This window comes from Strix uralensis, chromosome 2 (assembly GCF_047716275.1).
Source record: "Strix uralensis isolate ZFMK-TIS-50842 chromosome 2, bStrUra1, whole genome shotgun sequence".
Classification (NCBI taxonomy): domain Eukaryota; kingdom Metazoa; phylum Chordata; class Aves; order Strigiformes; family Strigidae; genus Strix; species Strix uralensis.
In genome coordinates, this window is record NC_133973.1 from 134,093,333 (window position 1) to 134,120,156 (window position 26,824).

Sequence of the window (26,824 nt, forward strand, 5' to 3'; positions counted from 1 at the left end):
ATCTTGTATGCCTCTTCCTTGATTTATTGAAGATTGACAAACCAGTGATTATTTCATGCTGAAAGGCTCCTTTTCATAACATTGAATGTCACAAAAATATGATTAATTCTGCAACAGTCAATTCTTCCACTTCTACAGAAATCATGTAATTTCAGTGTAGAGAGAGACAGTTATCCAGATAATTACAGTCAAGTTTATTCTGGAGACAGGAGTGAAAGCAATACATTTACTTGAGTCAAAATTAGCCCTGAGTAATTCAGTGGTGGAATTCAGCTTTTTTTCAATTAGGAGAAAAAGCAAACCTCAGGTCTCATTTTAGAGAGTGTGTTGCTATAAGTCTGACTGTCAAACCTGAAGATTAAAGAGGAATATGTAACCACTACATATCTTATGCTTGATTCCACAAAAAGAGGGGAGCTCAAAGAAACAAGCTATATAAATGTCTTCTCAACCACTGACTGAGCTCCAGCTGTTTTTCCTATTCCAAGTCCCTTTTACTTCTTTTCTTAGCTTTCCTTAGCTCGCTCTTAACCTTCTTCTTTTTCTCAGTTCCTCCCATTCTGTATTTTTCTCACCTTCTTCCCCTTTCTTTCTCGTTTTTATTCCTGTTTGTTATGGCATCAGTGCCTCCTAGCTGTTCCTTCTCACGCTGTCTTTTCCCACTTTCTCCTTTGCCCCATGCCACACTGAGGAGCTTTGGAAAACCATTCTACTGGAAAACCATTCTCTGTACCAGGAGTGGCCCTTTGGCTTGTGTTGGCTTTGGCTTTGCTGTCACCAGTGCAGTGAGGTGCTTGTAGAAGTGGAGTAGTGGAGCCAAACTCTTCTCCAGATCAAGCCCAGTGTTAGTACAGCTGAGCTGCGGAGGGGGGAGTGGCTGTGCAGAGAAGCCTGGCTTTTCCAAAGCTTATGCACTCCCCTGTGTTATTTATGCAAAATATACTGACATCCTTAGATAAATATGGAGTCAAAACATGGAGCATTCTTAGCGTGAAGAGACCGGGTAGGTTTTTCAGATGAGAAGCCCAGCAGGCTTTCTGTTGTGCCTGCGTGCCGTTTATGCTCTGCGCTTGCTGTAAATCCAGGCTGTGCACCACGCTCATGGTGGTGATGATTAACTCGTTGTTTTGTTGAGCTTCCATTCTGAGAAACTCTTTATTCATTGTTCAGGGCAAGATCAGTTATTAACTGTAAAGCAGTTGTTATTTTATTCATTCCTTAGCTTCTCTAGGAGCTTTGCCTGGGTGAGGAATCCCCAGGCCGGCAGCAGAACCTGCAGGACTTGGCTCTGGGCAGCAGCAGAGCCCGTGAGCCTCTGTGACAATGCATTTAACAAACACTATTGAAGCAGCTGGTGGCTTCAGCCATAGCCTTCGTTTCAAGCATCACAATTGATTGGTTTGGTTATTTATTAGACTTAGCTTGCTGCTTTGGGAAAAGCAACAAGCTAATAAAGGGCCAGCACTGTGTTTTTCAATTTTTTGCTGACTGGTGTGGTTTCTGGGGGTCTCATATGCTCCAGTAAGCATGTCTTGTCTTTTCTTCTCCCTGTGATCTATCACAATCATCTGCCTCTCTCTGCTAACTCCTTCGCTCCATCAACCTGTCCCAAGAGATGTCCATTTTGTTGACCATGTGAATTATTATCTTTGTTTGTCCTTTTTCATCCTGAATGCTGTACCAGTTTCTCTGTTCTCTGCTCTGCTGAGTAAGTTGTTTTGACTTTAGTGTTTTGCTGTGTCATAAGCAAGTGGCAGTAACACAAAGATACCCAAAAGCCTGGGTCTCTTCAAAACAAACTTGGAAACAATGTTTCTCTTTATTTGGCTTAATAATATCAGCTAATGTTGCTTATGGCCTCCACAAACAGCTATGGAATAGGAATAATGCAATACAGGAAGAGATAATGTGTTAAAATCTAAAGAATCATGATCCTGAATACTTGGTTCCACCAATATGAACTTTGATTTATTTGGATGGTTAAATAACTTAGCTGATGCTAAACTGTTTGTAAATTTGCTTTGCTAAAGTGAGTCTGAGTCCAGCAAATGAATAGCCACATCACACTGCCATGGCTGAAATGCTGAACTCAGCAAAGTAATTAAACCCTGAAAGGACTGGAGTTCAGCTTCCTTCTTTTTCCCACCAAGAGGAAGGCCAGAGGTGACTTAGGGCTGAGGATAAGGTGGTTTATTCTGTCACAGAAAATATTGTTACCCACTCAGCAAGTTTCAGGGCACTTTTTGCTAAGCACTTAGCTACAGTTAAAAAGTTGTGCAAGTCAAAGATTTGATGTCAAAACATGAGCATAATGGGCCAGAGGCCCCAGATGCCTTTGTATCATCTAAGTTGTTGGTGCTGAAACAGCCCAGAGAGGACACATGCAGGGTTTCCACTAAGTGTTGTTTCCATTCCAAGAGAAGGCAGACAAAAGAGTTTTATTAGCCATGGGAAATAAAACCAAAGCTTCTGCAAAGAGCATGTCATGAGGCTTCCTAGGCAGTGAAAGCTACATGGTATTTTACAAAAGGGTACACTTTAATGATTGTTAATTGCAGTGTGCTCTTTTAATACATGGGGAGCCTTCAATATCTGAATATCTACTAAGCATCATGTTGGGGAGGGAGAGGGAGAAGGACATGGGGCCTTTTAGGAGAACATTTGCTCTTTGTGAGACACATCTTACATCTAGCTGAGCAGAGGGGGAAAAAAAAAGCCAGAGAAAATGTCAACAGTGGGTTCCATTGACCTGGAGACTGAGAACATCAGGAATCTCAAACTATTTTTACAGCTTCACTTTGCTTTTAGGAACATTAACACTTCAAAGTATATGACTTTGCCTCTCATCCATGGTTCCAGGGTTTTTCCCTGATTATGGTTTTCTTTTTTTTTTCCACAAGAAGGAACTTTGCATCAGTTTAGCACAGAACAAGGTTTATTTGTGCCTCTCCTAAAACCTTTAAACAACCGTGTGCATCAACATCCCACTGACATGTAGAGACCCAAAACATCCACTGCTGTTACTACTTGACTTTTTAACATGAGTATGGCAGTTAGGGGGAGCAAACAGAAGAAGGAATCTTCCACCAGCTTGCCAATCAAACATTATTGGTATTTGGAAGATAGTAATGATAAACAATCAGGTGATTTCCTAATAGCATACCTGCTACCAGACTGTGTTTCCAAAGTAAATCAGACTCTTTGTTCTGGTTTCAGAAAGGCTTTTGTGGTTACCTTTTTGTGGTTACCTACCTGCAGCAGAAATTTCATGATAGGTGGGAATATTTGTAGGTTTTTATTTTGTGCTTAGAAACATTAAATCAGAAACCCTGAATAGAGCACTAGCTCCAAGGTTTGCACTCCATTTTCTGTATTCTTTTTAAGCCGCTTTGTAAGAAAAATGATTTTCAAATAATTCTCTGTTTCTCAGATTTTTGTGCTTTTGTATGCCTGGTGTGCATAGATCTCATTCTTATGGGTCATCATTGGAGACCTTCTTACAGCCTTTCAGTACTTAAAGGGGGCTTATAAGGAAGATGAAGAGAGACTTTTTACCAGGGCCTGTAGTGACAGGACAAGGGGTAGTGGTTTTAAATGAAAAGAGGGTAGATTTAGATTTGATATAAGGAACTCTTTACTATGATGGTGGTGAAACACTGGAACAGGTTGCCCGTAGAAGTTGTGGATGCCCTGAAGGTGTTCAAGACCAGGTTGGACGGGGCTTTGAGCAACCTGGTCTAGTGCAAGATGTCCCTCTCCATGGCAGGGGGGTTGGAACTAGATGATCTTTAAGGTCCTTTCCAACCCAAAGCATTCTGTGATTCTTTGATTCTATGATCTATGTGATGATGGGATCAACGCACACAAGAAGCTTTTTGCTTTAGACAAAATCTATTTACCAAAGACAAAAATTAACATATTAATGCAAGCATTTTATATCTGTGTGATAACACCGTATCTATGTTACAGATAATTCTATCATATTTTCTGTGTTGGGACATGGTAAGACATTTTGCAAATGTTTAGGAATGAATCGTGACGTGGAATGGTTGATTCACTTGCTCAAGGGGATGGATAACGTGCAAAAAAACCATTGCACTTCCAGGATACCCATTCTTTTGTTACACTGAAGCAAGAACTTCCCTTCATAAGACGTTTCCTCTCAGGTGTTTTTAAATGCATTTTACATGCCTGGAAGAAATGCTCATAGCTTTCCCACTACACCCAAAACAATGCTGAGTTCTTTCCCTTCATTTTCTTGCAGTAAATACTGACCTACAGGCAACAAATTTGTCCTAAGGAGAGAAGGGGAAACAGTGTCCTTTGGGGGAAACAATAGCCTTTCAATGTGTTCCTGAGTGTTTGTATGGCACTTAGACTGTGATACTCAAAAGACAGGGCAAGTCAAATGGTGTAGTGAAAAAAAATTCCGCAGGCTTGTTTCCTGCCTGAGCCAGTGATGCCCAGTAAAAGCTCATGCAAGTCATTGTAATATGGAGTCATCTGGTAGGTGGAGTTGGGATTAAGCATTTAGGGTCAGCAGAGGAATCTGGACCTATGTAGATGAGTACAGTCTTCATTTGGTTTGGAACTACAAGTTTCCGTGTGGTTAAACATGGGAACTTGCACATGCTCAGAGCATCTAAGCCCCTGAGCTCTGTAACATGGAGAGGTCCAGCCTGGATGGCATTCTCAGGCAGCATCCAGTACTAAGTTTAGCACAAAATCTGCTGGCAGAGGGGTGCATGAAATGCCTGTTAGGGCTTGTGAACCTGTGAGCATAGGGTAGATTAAGTGAATTAACACCCAATTGCATTTTAATGCCCAAACAAGTGAATTGAGTCAGTCCTTTAATCTGCTGTAGTTCTCTTTTTCCTTTCTGTGAAGTAGAAATAATAGATTCCTACCTGATGAGGTTTTATGAGGTTAATAGCTATGAAGTGCCCAGGCACTCTGATGATGAGGGCTGTATAAACACAAAGATATTATGCAAGCATAGCAATGCCAAATGCTTGATGCAAATTCCTTGCTCCCAATCTGATTTCCTCTCTTCCCTCGAACAGTTTCTCTGCCAAGTAAATACACTCCTTTCACATGAAAATACAGGACCCTCTGCCTAAAGTATCCTGGTTGAATTACCACTTGTATTGGTAACATTCCTTCTTGGTACGTGTACCTGTATAAAAATGTTTGAGTTTTGAACAGGTCCTCGGGAGACCTCCTTGCTGTGCTTCCTTGGTGTTTGGGATTTTTAGGAGAGTATTTTTTTCTTAATGGTTAAGACTTTGTTAACAAACCCAGTCCCTGCTTACATGGTAAAAGGAGAGTTTTGCTTTCATTATGTTTTGCGATGTTGTGGTAGTGCAAAGACAAGCTTATTCATGTTAGTAAATGGTAGATGACCTAATTGAGACTGAAGTGGAAAAAAATCACTGATTTTGCTAAATTGCCTAAACATGCTGGTTTTGGAGAACTACTCAGATTACTTTCCAATCCTCTTGAAAAGATTGTTCCTGATGCACAGGTTTAAATAAACTAAACACTTGTCCCTGACATTGTTTGCCAGGCTCAGATGTATCTTTGTGTATAAAATGAGAACTATAGGCAATGAAAATGCTCTATTTGTTTACTTTCTCTTTTTTTTTTTATGTTAAATGGCTGTGATGCTAGTGCCATTGTACAGTTTCTTGGAGAAATTATAGTGTAAAATATCAAGGCATTCCCTTAAAAAAGAAATGTCAAGTGTAGCAAATACCGGATCATTTAACTGTGTAGAGCCTGAAGCTAAAGTGGGACTGATTGAGTATGAATGTTTGTGTTGGGGATGGAAGAACCGATATGGGAAGTCACGTTCTTTTGCTTTATCTTTTCAAGGGGCAAGTATTAGTTGTATAAGCATATGATTTTCCATACTCCTCATACATGTGTTTGCTTTTTAAGTATTCTGTCTTGTTCCTTAACTTCACTTGTCTTTATGTAATGCCTTGAAATAGATTCATGTGTGCACTGGATGACTGCACAGCACAGAAACCCACAGAGAGCTATGCACTGATATCACACAAATCTAAATGGTGCTGCTTGTTTTCAAATCTTGAGGATGTGTCTTTGATCTGAATAGGAGAAGCTGAGTTGTGCTAAGGAGTGCTCAGTCATAGTTGCTCGCATTCCTGGTGCTGAGCACAAAGGCATGTCTGCCAAATGGATCTTAAATTGCCTTAGTTTTCACTTGGTCTTATTCAGGAAAAACTGTCAGAGATGTCTATAAGAACTTCTGTGTATAATTGGTGGGTAAAAAAAAACAACAACAAAAACAAAAAGAAAGAATTTATATAATACACTATGAATACAGCAAAACAAACCGGAGTTCAGTTTCCTGGGTTTTACTGGTATGTTGATGAATAATACTCCTTGTATTTCTGTGTTCACCACATTGCCACTCCAGCCTTGGGAGCTTTCTGAAACACTGTGCCTGGTTATTCTCTCACACAGACCACGAATCAGGAGTGGTTCTGCTGGAAGAAGCAGAGTAGATTGGTACAGGTGATCCAAAACAAGTTTAAGTATGTGGAAAGACCTAGGGAGTTGGTATGGTAGAAGCAGCAGGGGCTGTCTAATTACATTAATCCCGTTCTTGTCCTAAAGCAATGACCACTAATAAGGCAGTGAAGTGAGGATCTAGAAAGTGCCCCTGTAGTTCTGAAACTCTCCCAAACAGAAAAAGATGACTTTTCTCATTGCTCACCACAGCCATGCACCTGTTTGGCCTAAACTGGCACCTGCAGCCGATGGAAGGGCAGATGTATGAAATCACGGAAGACACAGCCAGCAGTTGGCCAGTGCCAACGGACGTCTCCTTATATCCTTCGGGGGGCACAGGGTTAGAGTTACCTGACAGGAAAGGCAAAGGAACCAGTGAAGGTACGGTTGGTGTGTGTCCATGTTGTGAGTCTTCTGTCTGCCTCTGAACTCCAGCCATCCAATCTCATGTTCCATTACCCTCAATGCTGCCATCATCAGGTGCTTTTTCCGGTCTTTCACATCTAGCACTAGTAGTCATCGGTCTTGTTTCCATATGTTTCTAAGTTTCACACCCTTCTGATGTCCACTAATGTGCTAAAACTGTGTGCAACCCTCACCACACATCTAAGGCATTCTCAAGGTGGAAGCCTCCATGCCATCTCTGACAGGCTACGGAAGACCATCATGAAAACCCTGTCTCGAGTGGCTGTTTTCATGGAAAATAAAGGTGTCTTGAAAATTAAATGATTTCAGCAGCATTGGATCAATCTTTCTCGACAAGAGTACAAAAATGTTTGGGTTTGCCTACTCATTGGCACCTATACCCAATGCGTTGAGGACCAAAATATTTACTATTATAGTGTGAGTTTTGGCACTCCACAGTTGGACATCTCTTTGCCAAGTAGCCAGATAAAAGGCCTAGGCTCCACAAAGTATCACAGTGTCAACAGCTTGCAATTTTAACTGAAAATAGAAGCAACTGATAGCTTGTCAGTTCAGCAGTGCATTATCCGGCAGCTTTACATCTTACCGTGCTTTGTATAGAGGCAGCACTGCCAAAAGGACCTGTAATCTGTGCAAAGGTGAGGTGTTTTATCCCTCCCAAGACTTAGCTGGAGAAATGAGAAATTCAAATTTTCAGAAAGCTGTTTTGTTTATATGTCAAGCTTCTTCATAGGACGTTAACAGATTCCAGTAAAATTGAAGCCATTGGCTATTTTTGGTAGTTATTTTGGGGAAGGAAGTTTTGTGGGTAAGAGATAAGAAGTGTGCTACTGTTCTGGCAACTGACTGAACTCAAAAGTTTCCACAGAGTTCCCTAGACTTTGGCTGAGAGCCTATGTTTACATCTTTAATTTAAATTAATTGTAGCTTTTTTTTCCTTTAAGAGCTTATCTGTCTTTATTAGTCCAAATAAAGGCCATAATTATGTGTGTTCCTTAAAACAGTGTATTTACTAGCAACTGATGGCTGACATCAAGTTGCTACAAGGAAAAATCAGCTAAGCGAGTTATTCTCGGCAAACCTTACTAGACAGTACAGCAAGCTGCAAATGTCCCTGCTGTTGTATTCAAAAATACTTCATGACAGATCCTTTTTTTTTCCCTCTAACTTGCCATATGTTTTCTTTTTGAAATATCTAGTTTTGATTGGTCCGTTTCCTTTTGAAAGTCAAAATGAAAATAAATGGATGTATCCAAAGTTGCCGTCCAAATCAAAGACCTCCACTTCATTTTTTTTCCAGCCATGCTTACAGTGACATCAGCAGAAGTTTTAATTGCTGCCAAAAAGCTCTGCTAAAAGAGAAAATCTGGGTAATACCCTAGTTATGTCATTAGAAGACCCCTCAAGTTAGTGCTTCGTGTAGATCTTAGGAAGTCTGTAGGCTTTAAAGGAGAATATCTTGTCCTGACGAAAAACCACTTCAGGACGTCTTTATTGCAGGAGTAACACTGCCCAGCATTAAAGTGCATCTCTCTCCCCATCAGGTGACTACGCAACTAGTTCTGGCCTAGCAGCATTGAATGGCTGCTATTCTAAACCAGAAAGTATGTGATTGACTTTTATTAAAAAATGGATTGAAATATATTTGAAAGTCTTCTTGATGACAATAAAATAGGCTGGAATCTTTTAGAATATCCTTACAGCTGATCTGAATGAATCATTACCAATGTCTTGCCAGTTCTCAGTAATTCCTTCTCATCTGTGGCCGTGCTCCAACACAGCATTTACCTGTGTTTAAGCCCATCCCTGTTTAGCAAAGCACTTAATCACATGCTTACATTTAAGCATGTAATTAACCGCGATTGAAGTCAGAGAAATGTGTGTTCTTAAGTGTTTTGATGAGTCAGGGTACCTTGCTGTCAAAAATACAAGCAGATTCAGCAAGGCCTGAAATGAAATAGTTCATTTTGATATCCAAATAAATTAGCAATAGTTGCTACGGCAACTAAAAAGTTCAAGGTATTGTGTGGAAAGAGCGAAGTAATTGACAGCCCAATTAAGAATTCGGACCTGAAGTTAATTTTAAGGAGTCAGATACTCTGATTAAAACCTAATTTCTGATTAGAAGCTGAAATGGCTTTCTTTCATTGTACTTTCTGTATGAAGTATCCAGTCCATAGGGCCTGATCTTAGTGTAGGCTAAAACTGATGAAACACAGATGGATTTCAGGGACTGAGTTCAGCCTGGTGAAGAGAGCTTTTCTTTGGACTTCCGTATCAGGATAAATGTCAACTGCTGGCAACACGATATAACAGCTCGTAGGGTATCAGCTTCCTAGACATACAACTGTCCACCAAGAGGAGACATAAACTTTGTAACTGCGTGTACAAACAGTTATTTCTGTGAAATTGTCTTTTGCAATCACAGAAGCATTTTTGCTCGCACGAGCAACTGCTGCTCCTTGTACAGGCGGAATACATACTGTGCTCATCTTCTCCAGGCTATCTCTTGCACAGCAACATCTGTCCTATTAAATTCTCACCTTCCCTGATTCACTCTGATGTACAGTCTTTATTAATGAACAATCAGGGTGCATATCAAATACTTCAGGTTTTCATATGAGTTTCTAAGAATCTGTAAAACATGTCAGTAGTGATCAGAAAAATATATCCTTCATTTGAACAAAAACATGTGATGTCTTTTGCTCTTTTTTAATTGAATCTTTTCATCTTACAATAATGGAATATGAAACTTTGCATGAAAACATGGGAACTGTTTCCCTTAATCCTGACAGTGTGAAAAGGAATTTTTAGTATTCCAAATAAATATTAACAATCCAGTTGATAAAGTAATGCCCTTCGGAATCAAGCTAGTTGATTTTCATTATACAATCGTACTCTTATCATCACAAAATGATTTGGAAAGAATGTCCATTTACCTAAGCTGCTTCTGATTATCTCTATTAATATACATTTTGACTAAAAAGGGATAAAACATTAGCAGATTTCCCCCCTGTATTTAATTGAATGCAATGAACAGAGATAAACTAGGATCTTATAAAATTACCAGGAGCTTTTTTTCTATGAATGCATGTACACCCTTTGCTTTCTAGACTGTGCTGGTATGCATAAAACTTCTGCCACAAGATAGCATGCCATCAAGTCCTGCTCCAACAGTGTACTTAAGCGGTTGCTAACTTTAAATCAGGGGTTAGACTTATTGGAATCAATAGTTCTGCTAAAAACTTTTACATAATTTAAAAAAAAAAAAAAAAAAAAAGAGAAAAATTCTCCATCCTACAAAGAAACACCTTCAGAGACTTCTTTTGTTAACAGTTAATGGGCATGTAATTTCTATATGGATTTTCAGACACAACTAACAATTTACATCTGTTTCTCCTGAAGAGTTTATCTTGGGATGGTGTATGAAGCAGTTAAAGGAAATATTATAAATAATATTGTATAATATTATAAGAAATATTATAATTTGAAACAATAAAATTAAAAGTTGTTCTACCAAACATCTTTTCAACACGACAAGTAAATTCTAAGACTATGTGACTTGAATTCATGATGGGCAGGAAAAGATATTTTTGTTTCCCATTTCCCAAATGTGTGTTCTGGAAGAAAAAAACCCAAAATCTCACAATGTGATTTTCCTACAAAAGGTTGTATGTACCTGAAAGATTCCTTCTCATTTTCTTAGAATTGCTTGATCTGTGAAACAGAGCAGCGTGCTGTAATGGCACGGAGATAACAGATTTATTTGAATTTCTAAAATTAAGAATTAGACCCTGTTGGTGACATGATGCTCTCCTTACTAAAGCCAAAGTCATTCAGGTGACACTACTGCATACTTTTCAACTAGAAGTGTCCTTAAATAAAGGCTCTTTGCTAAACAGTTGCCTTCTTCATTGTCTTTCTGCAGTGCAGGTAAAGCTGTGGCCACTGGTTGTAGCAAAGGCTGAAAAGGCAACATTCTGGCATTTTATTTTTCATTCTGCCCCTCATTCTCTGGGCTTCCTTTGGGTCCAGATTTTTTGAAGCAGCCACCAGTTTTGAGAACTGTGAGTGTATGAATTTCTAACCTGCAATTTCTCAGATGTGTTTTCCAGGGATGCCCAGCTCCCTGCTGACTCCCTTGGACGTTGTGGCATGTACTGATTGGCATCTGGCTCTTCAACCTGGTGGTCGCTTTAAGAAACAGATGCCTCCATTTGCTTGTCTTCTGAAAGAAGATGGATAATCGTAACACACTTTACAGATTGTATTGAAACCCAATTAAAACCTCTCGTGTTTCTTAGTAGATATTGCTCAAGTGCAGGGTATGATTTCCTTCATTTTTCTCAGTCCTTTTTTTTTTCTTTAGCTTTTTTTGGACTGTTGAACAAAATTCAAATACTGTTAGCACTGTCAAGAATTAATTTAATAGAGAAGCATTTTCCTTTCCCCACTTAGGCATCGTTCATGCTGCTGTTCTCCACACTACCATTCTTTTCTGTGACACATCTGCCTCACTCTCACTACACTTCTCTTTCTAATTTAATGATGACTTCTCCATCCGTGAACTTATGCTCGTTTAAGATACAATGTCAGGTGATTTATTCTTATCTTCAGAATGTAATTACATACTCTCTGATGTTACCATTTAAACAAAAGGCCATTTTTCTCCAGGTTGCTCTTCCCATGTTCATGTTTTCAAACAAAACAGTTACTGAAGCCAGGAATAACCCTGCCAGTTTTCCTCCCATAATCGTATGGATTGGCTAGACAAAGTACTCTGAAGACCTCAGGACACTAATAGACTGTTTCTCAAGATCAGTGTCAGAGATACCAGTATGATTGGATTACTTTTAGGATCTAAGACTAATCCAAGCTTTTTGTTCCTGTGTTTTGGCAGGAAAGCCCAGTAGTTTCTTTCCAGACGACAGTTTTATAGACTCTGGAGAAATTGATGTTGGCAGACGAGCCACACAGAAGATCCCTCCTGGTATCTTTTGGAGATCTCAGGTGTTCATCGACCACCCAGTGCATCTGAAATTCAATGTGTCTTTAGGAAAGGCTGCTCTGGTTGGCATCTATGGCAGAAAAGGCCTCCCACCTTCACATACACAGGTAATGAGACCTCATTTCAATTCAATAATAGTTGTCTTAAATTGTATGTTCTTGTGGCTTATTGTTTTATTTCAGCTATTTCTTTCAAGAATTTGTTGCATGCTTGCAAGTTATTAAAAGTCATCTATCCAGAGAAATATAATCAAGTGACGATTACAAAATTTCCACACGTTAACCTGGTCTGGGCTGGAGGCACAGGCAAAGCAGGCAGTTGCCTAAGGCAGCAAGCTGCCAGAGGAGGAAAAGGGTTTAGTGGGCTGGTGGTCACTGAGGGTATCAGCTGGTTGCTCCTAGCAGCATGAGATAACCACCTTCTCCATCCAGTGTGCCTCGCAGCAGCGGCCGCCACATCAAACTACATCGAAAAGAATAATCTCTTAAGCAGTCTCGTGTATCTCAGGTCTGTCTCTGTCTTTCAGCCTCTGCCTTTCCCCTCTCAGGGTAAGAGCAGCAAGCCTCCAGTCGCTCACCCTCAAGGGAGCAGAATTCACTTTTGTCTTCTGAAATGCCTTGAGCCTTGAGCCACCTCTTCACATTATGCATGTTGACTGTCAGATTAGACTGAGATTGGTCAGGGCCCAGTAACTGGTGTATAACAAAATCAAGCTTTTACAGAAAGGTACCAGCTTACTTAGGCAGGAATCAAGCTATAGTTATTATTTTGTAGGACTAAAATGAAAGCAGTTGCTTTACTTGACACACCTTGGCAAAAGCCATGTCAAGAAATCACTTTCTGGGAAAAGCTCTGAAGAACCATCCCCTTAAATAAGGATTTTGTACGTCATTTTCTCTACTTTCCATTTCAGTTTCTAAGCTGCTCTTAACCAGATTGATTAAAACATTAGGGCATAACTCTCATTGGCAATGCAAAGCATCTTACTCCCACTTGCATCAGCAAGTTATCAAAGTATTACCAGGTTTCTGTTAATGTTGTAACTTAGCCTTACCCTCCACTGTTAACTGAAAAGCCTAGCATCCAACACAGCTATTTGAGATTTATAGAAATACCCTGCCCTTATTTTCTTTTTGAGCAAACAAATATGTTTATTACAATCTTTCTGGCTAATAGGGTATTTTCTACATATTAACACACCTGCAACTTATTTATGTCAAAGAGGTGTCATAAATCTACACTTTCTCTGAGTACTTTTCTGCAGAATTAAAATATTTCAGTAGGATCAGCAGGTCATAAATTCAGTGACACAGTAGTGCTGTTATTGCCCATTTTTAATCAGTCTCTTTTTACAGGGAGATTCAAACATTTAAAACTTAAAACTCCTGTATTATTTAAATGGCAACTCAAGTCATGGTCACATAAAGCTAACTGTAGATCAGAAGCCTGTATTGATTTTACTTGTTTATTGTCATTATTAATTTCTGTTATGGAACAGGAGTTATTGCATGAATAGTTTCAATTGCTTAAAGAACAAATGTAAAATTTTACACCGAAACCTCAAGTCTAGTGAACTTCAAGCAAAATCTTGAAGTGTAGCAGGGCACTATACTCAACCATAGTAATGTTTTAAGCAATTAAGAAGTCCACACCAACTTCACCACTGATTATTTTTTCTTTAACCTCCTTTTTGCTGGCATATTCTCAGTTATTTGTCAGTGTCAGGACCTTTCCATTTAAAACAGCATTTTTGTGTATCAGTTGAAGCCTCAGCTGAGAATGAGATGTTGAATGTTGGATGTGGCACATGTTTGTCAATATTACGTGCTTGAGGAGCCAATGCACTTGCTCAGAATCCTTGTAAGTGCTGCTTTTTGTGTAGCCACTAATTGAGAGCTGCCAAGTATATAAAAAAATCATCATCGTCTGGACCAAAACATCACAAAGAATGACCAGAAGGACATTTTTATCCAAGCAATAATAATCATGGTACACTAAGAGAAACAGATTACAAACCCCACCCTGTTCTGAAGAAGTAACTTAATGAAGCTGTAGATATTGAATCAATATTGATTTATTATTTGTTAATATTTAATTTAGTTTTTAAATTATCCCTTTTCCTAGCTTTATTATTTCATAAACCTACTGTCAATTAAAACATTGTTCTCCAGTATATTTTTATATGATGTTTAATCTCACTATAGTTCATCAGTTTTAGGAGTCTTAGGAGTCATTAAATAGGTAACCTGTTTTCTGTGCTGAAATTGTAAACCTGTCTCTCATAGTTAATACATATTACACAAATCTCAGCTTTTCTTTTGCATAATCCAGAGCATCTGCTGCACCCCATAAATCTACCCAATGAATTTTATATTTCCAAATTTTGTAAGGAATTTCATAAACAAGACTTTGGCAAAGTGTATGCTTAGAGCAGTGATACAGTCTCCCCCGGACAAATTTAATAAAAGGTCAACTATTTTTCCCCAGTTTATCTAGTTGATGGGCGTAGTAAAATTCTAGCTTATAATCAGGTTTTCTTCTGTGTTAGATAATTACATATTTCTTCTGTTTAGATAATCCTTATTCTGTATTGGGAGCCTTAACATAGTCTATACTCTTTCAGGATCTTTGAATTGATCCCAAGACTGTAGACCCTTTAGAATATATTCCTGAATTTGGTAAAATGTTAAAAGTCATATTTATCCATGCTAAACCAACAAACTATTCCAGATTCTCCTTGGGAAACTTTCTGTGCCTGTGGTGATCTGTCTTCTGGTCAAGGTTGCCAACAACCAAGGACACTAATAAGTAAGAAGAAAATGCAAGCCCCAAATTTCTGTAGTCTTAGAAATAGAGCCTGCAGAAGCCCGAAATAGTTTACTGTTAACTAAAGGCATTTCTTCTCATTCTTCTCAACAAATCGTAATAAAAGTCACACAATTTTATTATGGTCTATTAGATTTAATCTTCCTAGATCAAATCATTTCTTAAACTCTTTTTAACCTAGGCCAAATTTTGTTAAATCATAAATTTTAGGGATTGGCCATCACAGCTTGTGGGAGGCATTTTTTCATTTGTACAATTTGAATTGATTAACATGGTATTTTATCTACAATTTCCTTGCTTGCAATAACTTTAATTGCATATTAAAAATCTCTGAATGTATTAAAATGCAATAAAGCACAACCCATTTGTGGTTCAGTTAATATTTACAACTTGTAACTAGTAACTTTGCAAAGTCATCAACATCCGCAAGCAGCATCTTGCAAATATTTATATAAATAAACTTTTACTTTTGGCAGGAAGCCCCAGGTAAGCGTAACCCAGACTGAGCTCTAACAACAGCAGTTCACTGGAGCTGGGTGCCTTGAAATTGTTTTCTTCTCACTAAGCTTTAAACATCTACATCTAGTATGTAGCAAGAAATGGATGATCTAAGGCACAATCCATGAAACATTTCTGAGATGTCAACTTTAGGATGAGGCAGATTGTATTCTAGAAGTGTCTCTGACTGCAATCCAGTGGTTCTAGAAAACTAATTCAAGCTGCCACAGAGATGTCAGCACTTGGTGAGATGAACTTTTCCTACTGTGTCTGCAGTTACCTTTTAAAAATCTAAGCAATCTGTTCCATCATGCTCTAAAATGGAAATGGAAATATGTAGGTTTTTCTGTTACTGGTCTTAACTTCTTCAGTACGCCTGGCCAATGTGTTCCTCAGTCAAGCTCAACTCCACTGAGACGTTCCCAGCAACCAGACAGCACCGTGATGTCCTCTGTCACTGCCCTTCTCAGCTGTCAGTCACGACCACACTCAGACCTGGTGAGGAATCGGCCTCGGCAATAGCTCGTCCTCAGAGTGGCTACAAATACCTGGCTCACAAAGTGTCATTCAAGCCAACCTCTCACTCGTGTTCTCTTAAACTTAAAACCACTAAATCAGGTGGCCAAGAAGGCCAATGGCATCCTGGCTTGCATCAGAAATAGCGTGGCCAGCAGGGACAGGGAAGTGATCTTGCCCCTGTACTCGGCACTGGTGAGGCCACACCTCGATTCCTGGGTTCAGTTTTGGGCCCCTCACTACAAAAAGGACATTGAATGACTCAAGCGTATTCAAAGAAGGGCAATGAAGCTGGTGCAGGGTCTGGAGCACATGTCGTAGGAGGAGCGGCTGAGGGAACTGGGATTGTTTAGTCTGGAGAAGAGGAAGCTGATGGGAGACCTCATCGCCCTCTACAGCTACCTGAAAGGAGGTTGCAGAGAGCTGGGGATGAGTCTCTTTAACCAAGTAACAAGCGATAGGACAAGAGGGAATGGCCTCAAATTGTGCCAGGGAAGGTTTAGACTGGATATTAGGAAGTATTTCTTTACAGAACGGGTAGTTAGGCGTTGGAATGGGCTGCCCAGGGAGGTGGTGGAGTCCCCATCCCTGGAGGGGTTTAAGAGTAAAGTTGACTTAGTGCTTAGGGATATGATGTAGTTGGGATCTGTCAGTGTTAGGTCAATGGTTGGACTGGATGATCTTCAAGGTCTTTTTCAACCTAGATGATTCTGTGATTCTGTGAATGTATTTTTTTCAAAATAGAAACTTACATTTTTTATTATATATTTTTAGATTTTATATTTACATTATATTTTTACATTTATATTTTTATATTGTATATTTTTATAATTTGTATTTACTTTATATTATTTTTTGAAACAGAAACTCTATCTCTGACAAAGCTAACTTGGATAGACACCCAAAAGGAATGCCCTTTGCAGCTGTGCCAGCTTTTACATTCTCAAGACACTTCAGCACCAAATTTAAGAGATCTATATACTGAAATATAGCAAAAAAACTAAAGCAAGGCTCAAAACTTATTTCATGTAAATAAATAATTAAAAACACAGTACTTAAATTACTCTAGGGACAGATTTTGTCATTTCATGTGCAAACTACGTCATATATAGCTTATTTCTCAAAATGTTGTTGGAAATCAACTTTTTTTTTTTTTTAACTTAACAATGACTGCAGAGGAAAGAACATGTCATCAAGTCCTTATCTTGGTTGACTTTGAAGGCCATACCAGACAACTTAATAATATAACAAAAGCACCCAGATTTTGCTACAGTAAAGTCAAAAGGGATAAGAAGCCTAAATATTGCTTCCACACTCAGCCAACACTCAGCAACCGTTCAGTGCAGCAACATTTACTAGTACAAAAATAAGTGGTGGTGTTTCTTTCTGCCTTTTTTCTGCTTTTCTGCCAAAAACTACAAGTTTATTTGACCAGCTGGATGAGAAAGGGAAAACCAAGTAAAGTCAGGGAATAGAAAAGCTAAGCTGTGCCTCAGCTGCTGGATTCTGCTTGCAAGATGTCCTGTTCACCTAAGCATATGATAAAAGTCAGATTAGATAAGGTTCACTTAACACTTGTTATGTCTGCTAGGCTTGTATCTGACTCTTCCCATTAATATATTACCAGACAAAATACAAGTATTGCAGAAAGTCAGTGGAAAGTTATTTAAATAGGGAACTAAGGGTAGTTGTAATACTAGTAGCAAAATCAAAGCGGTTGTTCAGCTGAAGTTACCATGGCAAAAATTAAATACATCCTTTTGAGAAAACTTCCAAAAGCCACCCCCTAAATGGGACTTTTATATATTATTTTATCTCTTTTGCATCTTCACCTTCTGCAATCATTTAACCACTTTTGCTATTGCTTTAAGATAAAACCCTTGCTGGTTAAGCAAAATAATTCTGTAAAACCTCTACTAGAATTTATGTACAAATACTTTTTAACTTTTCCTTGGTGACCCATAGCAATTCTGGCAAACAACCCGGTTAGGCTAGATACATTTTTATGTCTATTTTCCGTATTAGCCAAGGCACAAGCAAGCTAACAAATAAGCTTCTTATCATCATACTTACAGTGCAATTTAGACATGGTCCCTGGACCTCATGTTTCCCTGCCTATGTTTCTACAGAATGATAACTCATCGGTTGGGCCAATATGCCCCAAGTCACATTCCAAATGAAGATGATTTCTTGATTCACGTAATTACAGAAAAATACATTCGTATACTAGCTATTTCCAAAATGGTTACTTGCAGGTAGTCCAAGAACATACCTGAGTTACCAGAGAAAATCCTTTTTTATGATGCTTCTGTAGATGTACTTTTCTAATACTCAATGTGAAGTATATCTGTGTCCCTCATAAGACAGACCCAGCACAAGAGACTAAGCTTAAGGAAGCCTGAAATACACACAAACATCACTCTTTTTTTATGTTTCAGTTTGACTTTGTCGAGCTCCTTGATGGAAGACGTCTACTGACACAGGAGGCGAGAAGCTTAGAAGGACCTCAGCGACAACACAGAGCTTTTGTGCCCTTGTCCAGCCATGAGACAGGGTTTATCCAGTATTTAGATTCAGGAATATGGCATTTAGCCTTCTACAATGATGGCAAGGAATCGGAAGTGGTTTCTTTTCTTACTACTGCTATTGGTAAGGATTTCCTGTATTATTCCTAAACTCCTAAATATGTCTGGAGGCCAGGTATTAATGCACATACTCAAATTGCATGGTAGCTTTGTGTGGTTCAGTGAGAATGCTTGTAGGGGATGTATTTAGCATCAGGCTGAATACTGTTAGGCCCTAAATATCTCGTAAGTATTTTGTAGGCCTTTTTAGTAATTATATCCGTAACGAGATTCTACCCAGTGCCAAAGATGGATTACAAGCTTGAAATTCCCTGCTTCATTTTCTTCCTTTGATCTTTTTATTTATGTTTTTTTTTGGTTGGTTGGTTGTTTTTTTTCTCTTTGTGGAGCAGAGATATAGGCATGATTGAAGAGCACACAGCAGCACTATGCAACAGTTTTGTGTGACAGACAGTCCTGCCTTTGAGCACTGTCAAAATTACTCAAGATGGAGTTCAGGCACAGTACTGGGGTTAAAACTCCAATAAAGATCACTGCAAGGCTTGGTTGTAGGAGTCACAATAACAGGATTCTTTGTTTCTCCTTGCTAACAGAAAGAAGCCGAGATTTCTTAAGAAGAACAAATTAACTAAATAAGGTCTCTCAGTTTCTCTGGCAGTAAAGTGCCCTGCCAGTTCAGGACACAGACACCGATTTGTTGCTGTCTAAGGAGGAAAGGATGCTGCCTGTGGGCTGCCTGACAGCTTAGCACACTGGCTATTCTTCCTCCACCCTGTAAATATCAGAATCTGTTTCTGATTCAATAATATTTAATTTTCAATTTGACTGACCTGCTGAAACTGTTCATATACCCAAATTCATTTGGTTGTAATTTAAAGATTGCTCCATAAAACTAGCACTCAGCTTTCGTCTAGCCACAGTGATTGTTTAATGGACTTTTTTTCTTTGCTGAAAAAACAGACTCATTCCAAAGCTGCCATTAATCCCTCTCCCAGAAGAGGCATTGGTGTTGAGTCTCAGCTGTCTGCAATAGTTACCTAAGAGGTATGGGCTGTAATTTGTCTTGGCAGGTTAATTAAAAGTTTAGGTCTTGTTAAAGAAAAGTCATTAAGATCCCAATATTCCATTTTAGCACTAAAGTTTATCTAATGCAGAAGTGGAAACACTGCTATAATACTCTGTTAAATTTAAAACCTGGAAATGCACATGTTCAATCGTGTTCACAGTTAAGCAACACCAGAAATAGTTGCATATTAGATTATGAAATCGAAGTCTTGCTCTATAGAATGCAGATTTACTTTCATTTAGTTTACTTTAGCAATCTGAGTTTTTACTTAATCTGACCACCTTCTGCCCAGAAGAACCTCCAGGTATTCTTCTGAAAGCAACTTTTTTTTTCCTTGTCTAAGAATTTCTTCAATTTCAAATTTCTCATCACAGGAAAATTGGTAAGGCTCTCACAGCAGAAAACACTTTTAAAGCAGTCACTAGTTGTTGTTGTTTTCAAAGTGATGCTAAGTGTTCTAGCCAGACTTTTCTCTTGGCGTCATTACAATAACATAGGGGGGAAGAAAAAAAAAAAACAAAAAGCCCCAAAACAATAAAACACTGTTAATTTGCCTTTGAACAGTAGGGGAACGGTATGGGTGAGAAGCATGTCAGAGTGTCTTTAAGGCAATCTTATTTTTTTTGTTTATACGCTGCTGTACCTTCATGACCACATGATAATCAGAACAGGCCATGACCTATAGTCCATGATATATTCTATATATCCCCTGTTGACCTTGTATCATTCTGTGTCTCAGTACAAGGAAGTTTTCTGTTGCTATACAAGAGAGAGCTTTCCCCTATACATGGGAATCACTTTGCCCACTGGCAGCTGTATATCAGCACGAAACTATAGTGTACAAGAAAAATTGTTTAGATACAAGCTATGCACTCTGAAACTCGCTTGAGATAAGTAAAAATTTTAGATAGGAAGATGTGGCTTCTTGGCTAGAATTTGGCCAGAGAAGTGCAGCATTTTTATAAGTACCATAAAAAAATGTAATAGCTTTAACAAGGTGGTACCTTTCTTCTTAGTCTAGATTTCAACAGCTTGTTTTAAAAAGAAATCAAGGCAGGTGTTTTGTGTAAATGTACTGTAATGCTTCAGAACCTTTCTAGTGTATTCATGAGGTCTGGCAAGAGATGGTTGCAGATTTTAAGTCTATAAATACTATAGAACCATAGTGTTATAATTTTTGTCAGTGCCAGAGTAAAGAGGATACAGCAACCTGACACAGTGTTTATGAACCAGGGTGTAAAATTGCAATGCCAAACAAATAAACGAAGTCACACGTAATGGGAGCCTTAGATCTATCTGTGTGGGGTGAGGAACCTGCAGAGGAGTTGTGCTGACTGTCAGAGGCAAGCTGCCTTTTAATTTGATTTCTGTGGCAGGAGCACACAAAAAAATCTCCCTTTATTATTGCACTGACATAGGGCTTACAGTGAGAGTGTGTTTGAAAAGTACAGCTGTGATGGAGGAAGAAGTAGGATCCAGTGATCTGGCAAGAGGACCAGCAGCCTGGAACTCCTGAATTCTGATTGATGTGCTAATTCTGACCCAGCCTAGGCTCACACATCATCTGCTCGCCATGTAAAACTGAGGAGAGTTTCCCCAGAGATGCTGAGAGGGTGATAGAGCTGCTGGGAAATGCACTGAGCATTAATTAATAATCATGGATAATCGTAGAACGCACAAAATTGGTAATGGTGATCATAATGGTAAGTTCATAAAGCCAAACAGTGCAGTCATTCCTTCAGGCAAACCTCCCCTGCGAGTGAGGACTCACCTGAGTAAAGAACCATAGCTTTTACTTCAGCAATAAAAATGTTGAATGGAAAGGGTGCTGATTTTCCAAGTATACCTGCTATGTTCCAACAGACTGAACTTTTCTGAGCCAGTAAAATCATTGCAGGCTCTGTATGACAATACCAACTGCAATTACTGTGCAGTGCTTGTCTGGAATGATTTGGCCTCCATTATTCTAGAGAAAACTGGAGAAAACTGGAAAAAAGCATCTGTATTCCCAGTTTGATAACACAGAGTTAATTTCATAAATTGTGAGGCTGTCCATCATACAGTTTTGGAATCAGATATAACTAAATCCACTCAGGAGCATTAGCACTGATTTTGAGGGCAGGAGATGGCAGTTTAGCCTGTTTTCTAAAAGGATGTGGAGTCATCATCACTAAAGAGTTAGGTGGTGTCAAAATGTGTGCCTGTTACATGCCACTGCATGTAAGCCTGGGGAGAATACAGCATCATAATGCCTGTCAGAGCTTCTACTTCTGCATAATACAGGCAATTCAGGTGGAGGGAAAAAAAGATTATGCTGGGGAAGTTTTCAGCTTTTAATAGCTTCTTTATATCCCATTCCTCTGAATTACAATGCAAGACATTATAAAGGAATGGACAGTCAAGGTCTCTCAATAATACATTAACCTTTTTGTAAATGACATTGGTGGCACTTTGTGAAATTTCTAATAGAAACACTTCTCTGAAAAGCGCCTTGTGGATTCACCGCTGCCTGATAGTGGTGATTTATTCAGAGCAATCTTGTATAAGTAGAGCAAAATAGTAGGCTGAGGAATCAGCTGGAATCAACACATCTGAGACAGAGATGTTGGCCAAAAATCTGCTCAGTAGAAGCAAGAAACATCTGAGAGCCTAAAAACAGCACCTACGGAGTCAGAGAGAAAGTGTCTTCCAGCAGCTGTTACTGCTGAGCTCGGGCAAGCTCAACTGTGCAGGGCCACAGAGAAATCAAAAGGAAAATCAAAATCAGCTGTCTGTGAGAGGAGAGCATCTCTGTTTACCAGCATGTCACCCAACAAGCAACAGGAAACACATGTAGAACACCTGCGATAGGTTTTATCTCACTTTTATCTTGCACAAGAGACAACGCTTAAGTTTAAGAAAAGGACCGTTGTTCCTTCTGCCCCCCCTGCTATCCGTAAAGAAAACTACCGTAAGTACTTTCTTCATCAAAGTGCAAAGCGAGTCGGCAGTGTTATTTATAAGGGGCTGCCAGCACATACAGCACTTTGCAATATACATCAAAAGGCAAACTCCCTTCCTGCAATAGCCTAAAATATAACCCACCCACCCCCATACAGTCCCTAGGACAGCAGTTCACACACGAGAAGGATACTGAGAGGAGCACTTCACAGTAGGACTGAGCTCAGAGAGAAGAAATTATAGGGCACAGAGACGAGCATGGGTCTGGGAACCCTCCTTGTGTGAGAGGTGACAAGAATGACTCTTCCTTAGCTCTGAGTGAAAATGCCTTTGTGTTTAGCTTGTTCTTAGCAAAGGGAAAAGAAAGAGCCTGAGTAACTCAGATTTTCTTCCCTTATTTTTGCTGCCCTTGTGTAGCCTAACTTAAACTCTACTAGTTTCCAATTCAGAGGGGATGCAGAAGTGTGATGCACTTACAGTCTCAAAGCCATTCATGTTACTTGCACTTGCTTTGCTAATGTCTGGAAAAGTCTAAAATGGTTTCATGTAAATATTGAGGAGTTCGGAGCCTCTGCAGACTAACATGGGCTGTGAGCTGTTCTGGCTTACACTTCCTTTTAGTTCCTTAATGCCTGAGTTACTTGACTTAAAACTCCTCCATGTACAATTAGATCTTTAGGACTCTGAATGAGGAGAAGTGGGTTTATTGTCCCAGCTACCCTCTTCTGAACTTCTTCTTAGGCTACATACAGAAAAAAAAGGCTGAAAGTTTAGCAAGTACTTTGCTGAATCAGGACCCTTTAACTGTTGAGACTCCAGCTGTTCCATGGAAGTGCTCAGTTACTACAAGTGGTGTTCTTCCCTATCGCGTGAGTGTGGTCATCTTAGCCCTTCCCCTGTTTCACGGAGGGACTTTTGATCACTTCCACGCTGTGGTAATCCTCTACAGATAAATAATTAGTAGCCTGTTCCTTCCCAGATTCAAAACTCTTTTCTTGCTCTGCAGAGAAAAAGAAATATAGTGGCATATGAGAACTATGGCAGGGAGGAAAGTCACAACTTCATTTTTGATGTTATTGATCTCCCTCCTGCAAAATAACAGCAGAGCTTTGCATGCTCTCAAATAGTTTTTTGCCTTCAGCTTTGTGCGTCCCATTACAAGCCTTTGCTTGACAGACACTCTATCAGATTGTCAGTGCCTTTTTTGATTACCTCTTGTTGCTGCCACCCCTTTTTTGGTGTTTTGTTTCCTACTTTCAGCTCTTACCTAGCTTCTCTGAGTGTGGTAGAGCTTGTAGGTCTCAGTCAGGTAGTATTTAGAAAAGACACAGCCACTCAATTCAGGTAGGAGGCAAAAAGAGCATTTATGAGTTCCTGTCAGGCTGTGTTGGTTTTTTTTTTTTTCCCTTGTGAATTTGGTCTCATGAGTGATGTTAGGTTGACAGGTCTGCTTGATTGAAAACTTAGGCTTATCCTAAGGTTATGCTGCAGCACTGCAAGGTGTCGTCCACTAAACATCCAGCTGGCCACAGGACTTAAGGTCCTTTGGTGAGAACTGATTAGTCCATGCAGAAGGATGGCGAGAAGACAGGAGATTGTCATCTCTATCCTAGTCAAATCCAGCCCAGTCTGATAGGTGGGGTATCACCTGGAGAGCCAGAAATGGGGGGTGACCTCCCTCTGTCTGAGCTTTCTATGAGCTGCAAGAATTCCCCTCTCCAAGCAGGTGTAGTGGTGTGCTTGGTGAGATTTCACTTTTTCATCCAGCCTATGTGTAAATCTAATCTGTTTGCTTTATAGAGCTTAATAAAAAGCAAACATACCCTGAGCCTGGATCTGGAAATGGAAGGAGGGCTGTGTGGAGGTGAAACTTTTCACATTAGTTTGCACTCCCCGTGCCCAGAGGATTTTCGTTTACTGTTCTCGGTAAAGCAGTGTTGATGTTTTTAGATGGCTAATGATACGGCCCTTAAAACATCAGCAGCAAGAAGTCAACGGTAGGTTTATCAGTACCCCCATTAATCTTCTGACCTTTCTCCCAAAGTTGATGAACAGTCTCATTTCCGAGCGAAGTGAGCAAAGGGGATGAGCATGTCCCAGTGTTGGAGTTTATCTCTCTGCCTTTTCAGGTGACTCCTAACAGATCAAGCATTGCTCCCAGTTCTTAAACCCCCTTCAGCCTCAGAAACGTTTGTATGTGATCCTATGGCACACCGTTCCCTAAATGCTACCTCCAGCTTTCTGCCTGCTTCTGCTGGAGCTGCAGCACTTCCAAGAAACCTGAAGTCAGACCAGTTGTTTCAAATCTAGATGTTATTTGTGATGACCTTTTTTCTCTCTGCAAGTGTCTGAAACAATTTTTACATAATAACCCTGCTTCCCAAGCCATAATGGCAGGCAAAATTATTATTTCAGGATTTTTCTTTTGAAGACGCAAGGCATCTTTAATAAAGGGGAAATTAGGGACACATCTCAAAGATAATTAAATAATAAGAAGCCTGTAAAGGTCAGATACTTGGCTGTAAAAACTTCCACAGCTGCTCTTTCCATACAGAGTGTATCTCTTCATTGATGCTCTATGAGTAAAAGCTAGCAGTAGAAAATTGCAGCATGTAAAGCTAGCTTAACTTTAAAGCAGAGATGCAATAATTTATTTAATGTTACACTTGAGCTTTTTCTTGTTTTTTTGTTTATTTTGTATACGTACACTCCTCTTTCAATAGATCTTATGATTACAAGTGATAATTTGGGTGGGAAAAACAGACAAGCAGACACATATTTTCATTTATATTGCACAAAAGAAACAAAGCCATGTTTGTAAAGATTGCTTGGATGCTAATAAGTATTCATCTCAGTAGAAGGTAGACGTCTGAATGTCTTCAATGATCCAGATTTTGTCTGCTTTTGATCATGCTTTAAAGTGGTAGAAAAGCGAAGGTAGATTTGTTGTTTTGAAAACCTTTGCCTACATCTGTACTACATGGGCTGGTAGCCTTGAACTTGCTTGTCAGTGCGCTGTTTGCAGGCAGGCAAGTTCTCTTGATCTGACAGAGCTTGTACAAAAGGTTTATTGATTGGGGTAATTACTTTAGTTTTAGGGTCAAGAAAAGGTTTATTTAATACCGAAGTTAAAGCCTTTTCTTTCTTTCTGTTATTTCTGTCCCTTTTTTTCAATTCAATTTTTTTTCAGAACAGCAGAATTCTGCCTTAATAACATGGCATATAGTGCTATCTGAGGGTTTCGGGAAAAATGTGTAAAACAGTGCATATGGTTTTCGTTTTTACACTTTTGTATATAGCTCTTTCCATGCACCCCAGACTGCAGGCTAATGTAAGCACAGCTTGTTTTATTCCTGTGTCGTATTACCGAGCTGCTAGAACAGCTCTGTGCAGACTTTTCTTTCCATGAATGTTCCCCTGCTAAAGCACGGAAATAAGGTTGTGGGAGTTACTCGTCCACTTAGGCAAACAAAAGGAGAACCCTTTCTGTACTAGAACAACAGACTTTTTAAAGACTTAATTTTCCAAAGGCTACATTAAAGTGTATGTACTTGCATGCATTTAATTGACCACAGAAGCCAACAACGTCGGCACCTCAGGAGTTACCAGACCAATCTCTCCTTTTGCACGGGGGCTGAGTGGGATAAGGACGTAGTCTGTACAGTAACTTCTGTCATATGTTGACTTTTTAAATGATAACACCTGGTCTGTGTATTAGATGTGTGACTGCTTTCTTTATCTAAGTGCTACAACAGTCTCAGAAAAAGTTACATAAATTATGTTAAACTGATTTCTAGAGGGCTTGCTGGAGGCTCTGAGAAGGAACATGATTTGGCCAAGATTGTGCAGTGAGTCTGCTAGAGGCAGAAACAGAGCCATGAATTCTGCTTTTTCTCTCGCCCTGGGCAAAGACCACTGAGAGCTCAATGCAGTTGCCTGAGCACAGGCATCCAGCGGCACCTGAGATGCCCCAGGGAACGGAGGGCATCTCTGCAGGGGGGCAGGTCTGACGTAACAGCTAGAGGAGACTCAGGCCCTTCTGTAGCAGTGTCTGGAGACCAGGCATCATAATTGAGAGCATGTTCCTAGCACCAGGCGCCTACTTAATTGAACCTCAGACATCAATCATTCCAGCCAGAACATCCTTATTTTTCAGGCTGAATATATTTGCTAAAGACTTTATGTAAAATGCGACTTAATCTTTAATGCACCCAAAATTATATCATTGCCAAGCTTTCATGGCATTTGTTTGACCAAATGAGATCACTTTTGAGGTCCTCTCTGTGTGTATGCAAAAATGGTTTACCTTTTTTCCCCTAGAATACATGAACTTACAACATCATTTAAAAGGAAACTCAAAGCCGGCTTTAGCCTTGCCCTGAGCTACAGGAGCAGAAATTGTAATGTACTGAACATGAAGTA

At 39.5% G+C, this 26,824-nt stretch overlaps 1 protein-coding gene across 1 annotated transcript in view; it reads left to right on the forward strand.

The window, feature by feature from the left end:
• The window catches only part of TENM4 (teneurin transmembrane protein 4), a 508,662-nt gene that overhangs the window by 314,295 nt on the left and 167,543 nt on the right, over window positions 1-26,824 (forward strand). The window contains exons 8-10 of the mRNA XM_074860410.1: window positions 6,748-6,918; window positions 11,864-12,078; window positions 18,250-18,460. Coding sequence (XP_074716511.1) covers window positions 6,748-6,918; window positions 11,864-12,078; window positions 18,250-18,460 — 597 coding nt within the window. The remainder of the gene's footprint in view (window positions 1-6,747; window positions 6,919-11,863; window positions 12,079-18,249; window positions 18,461-26,824) is intronic.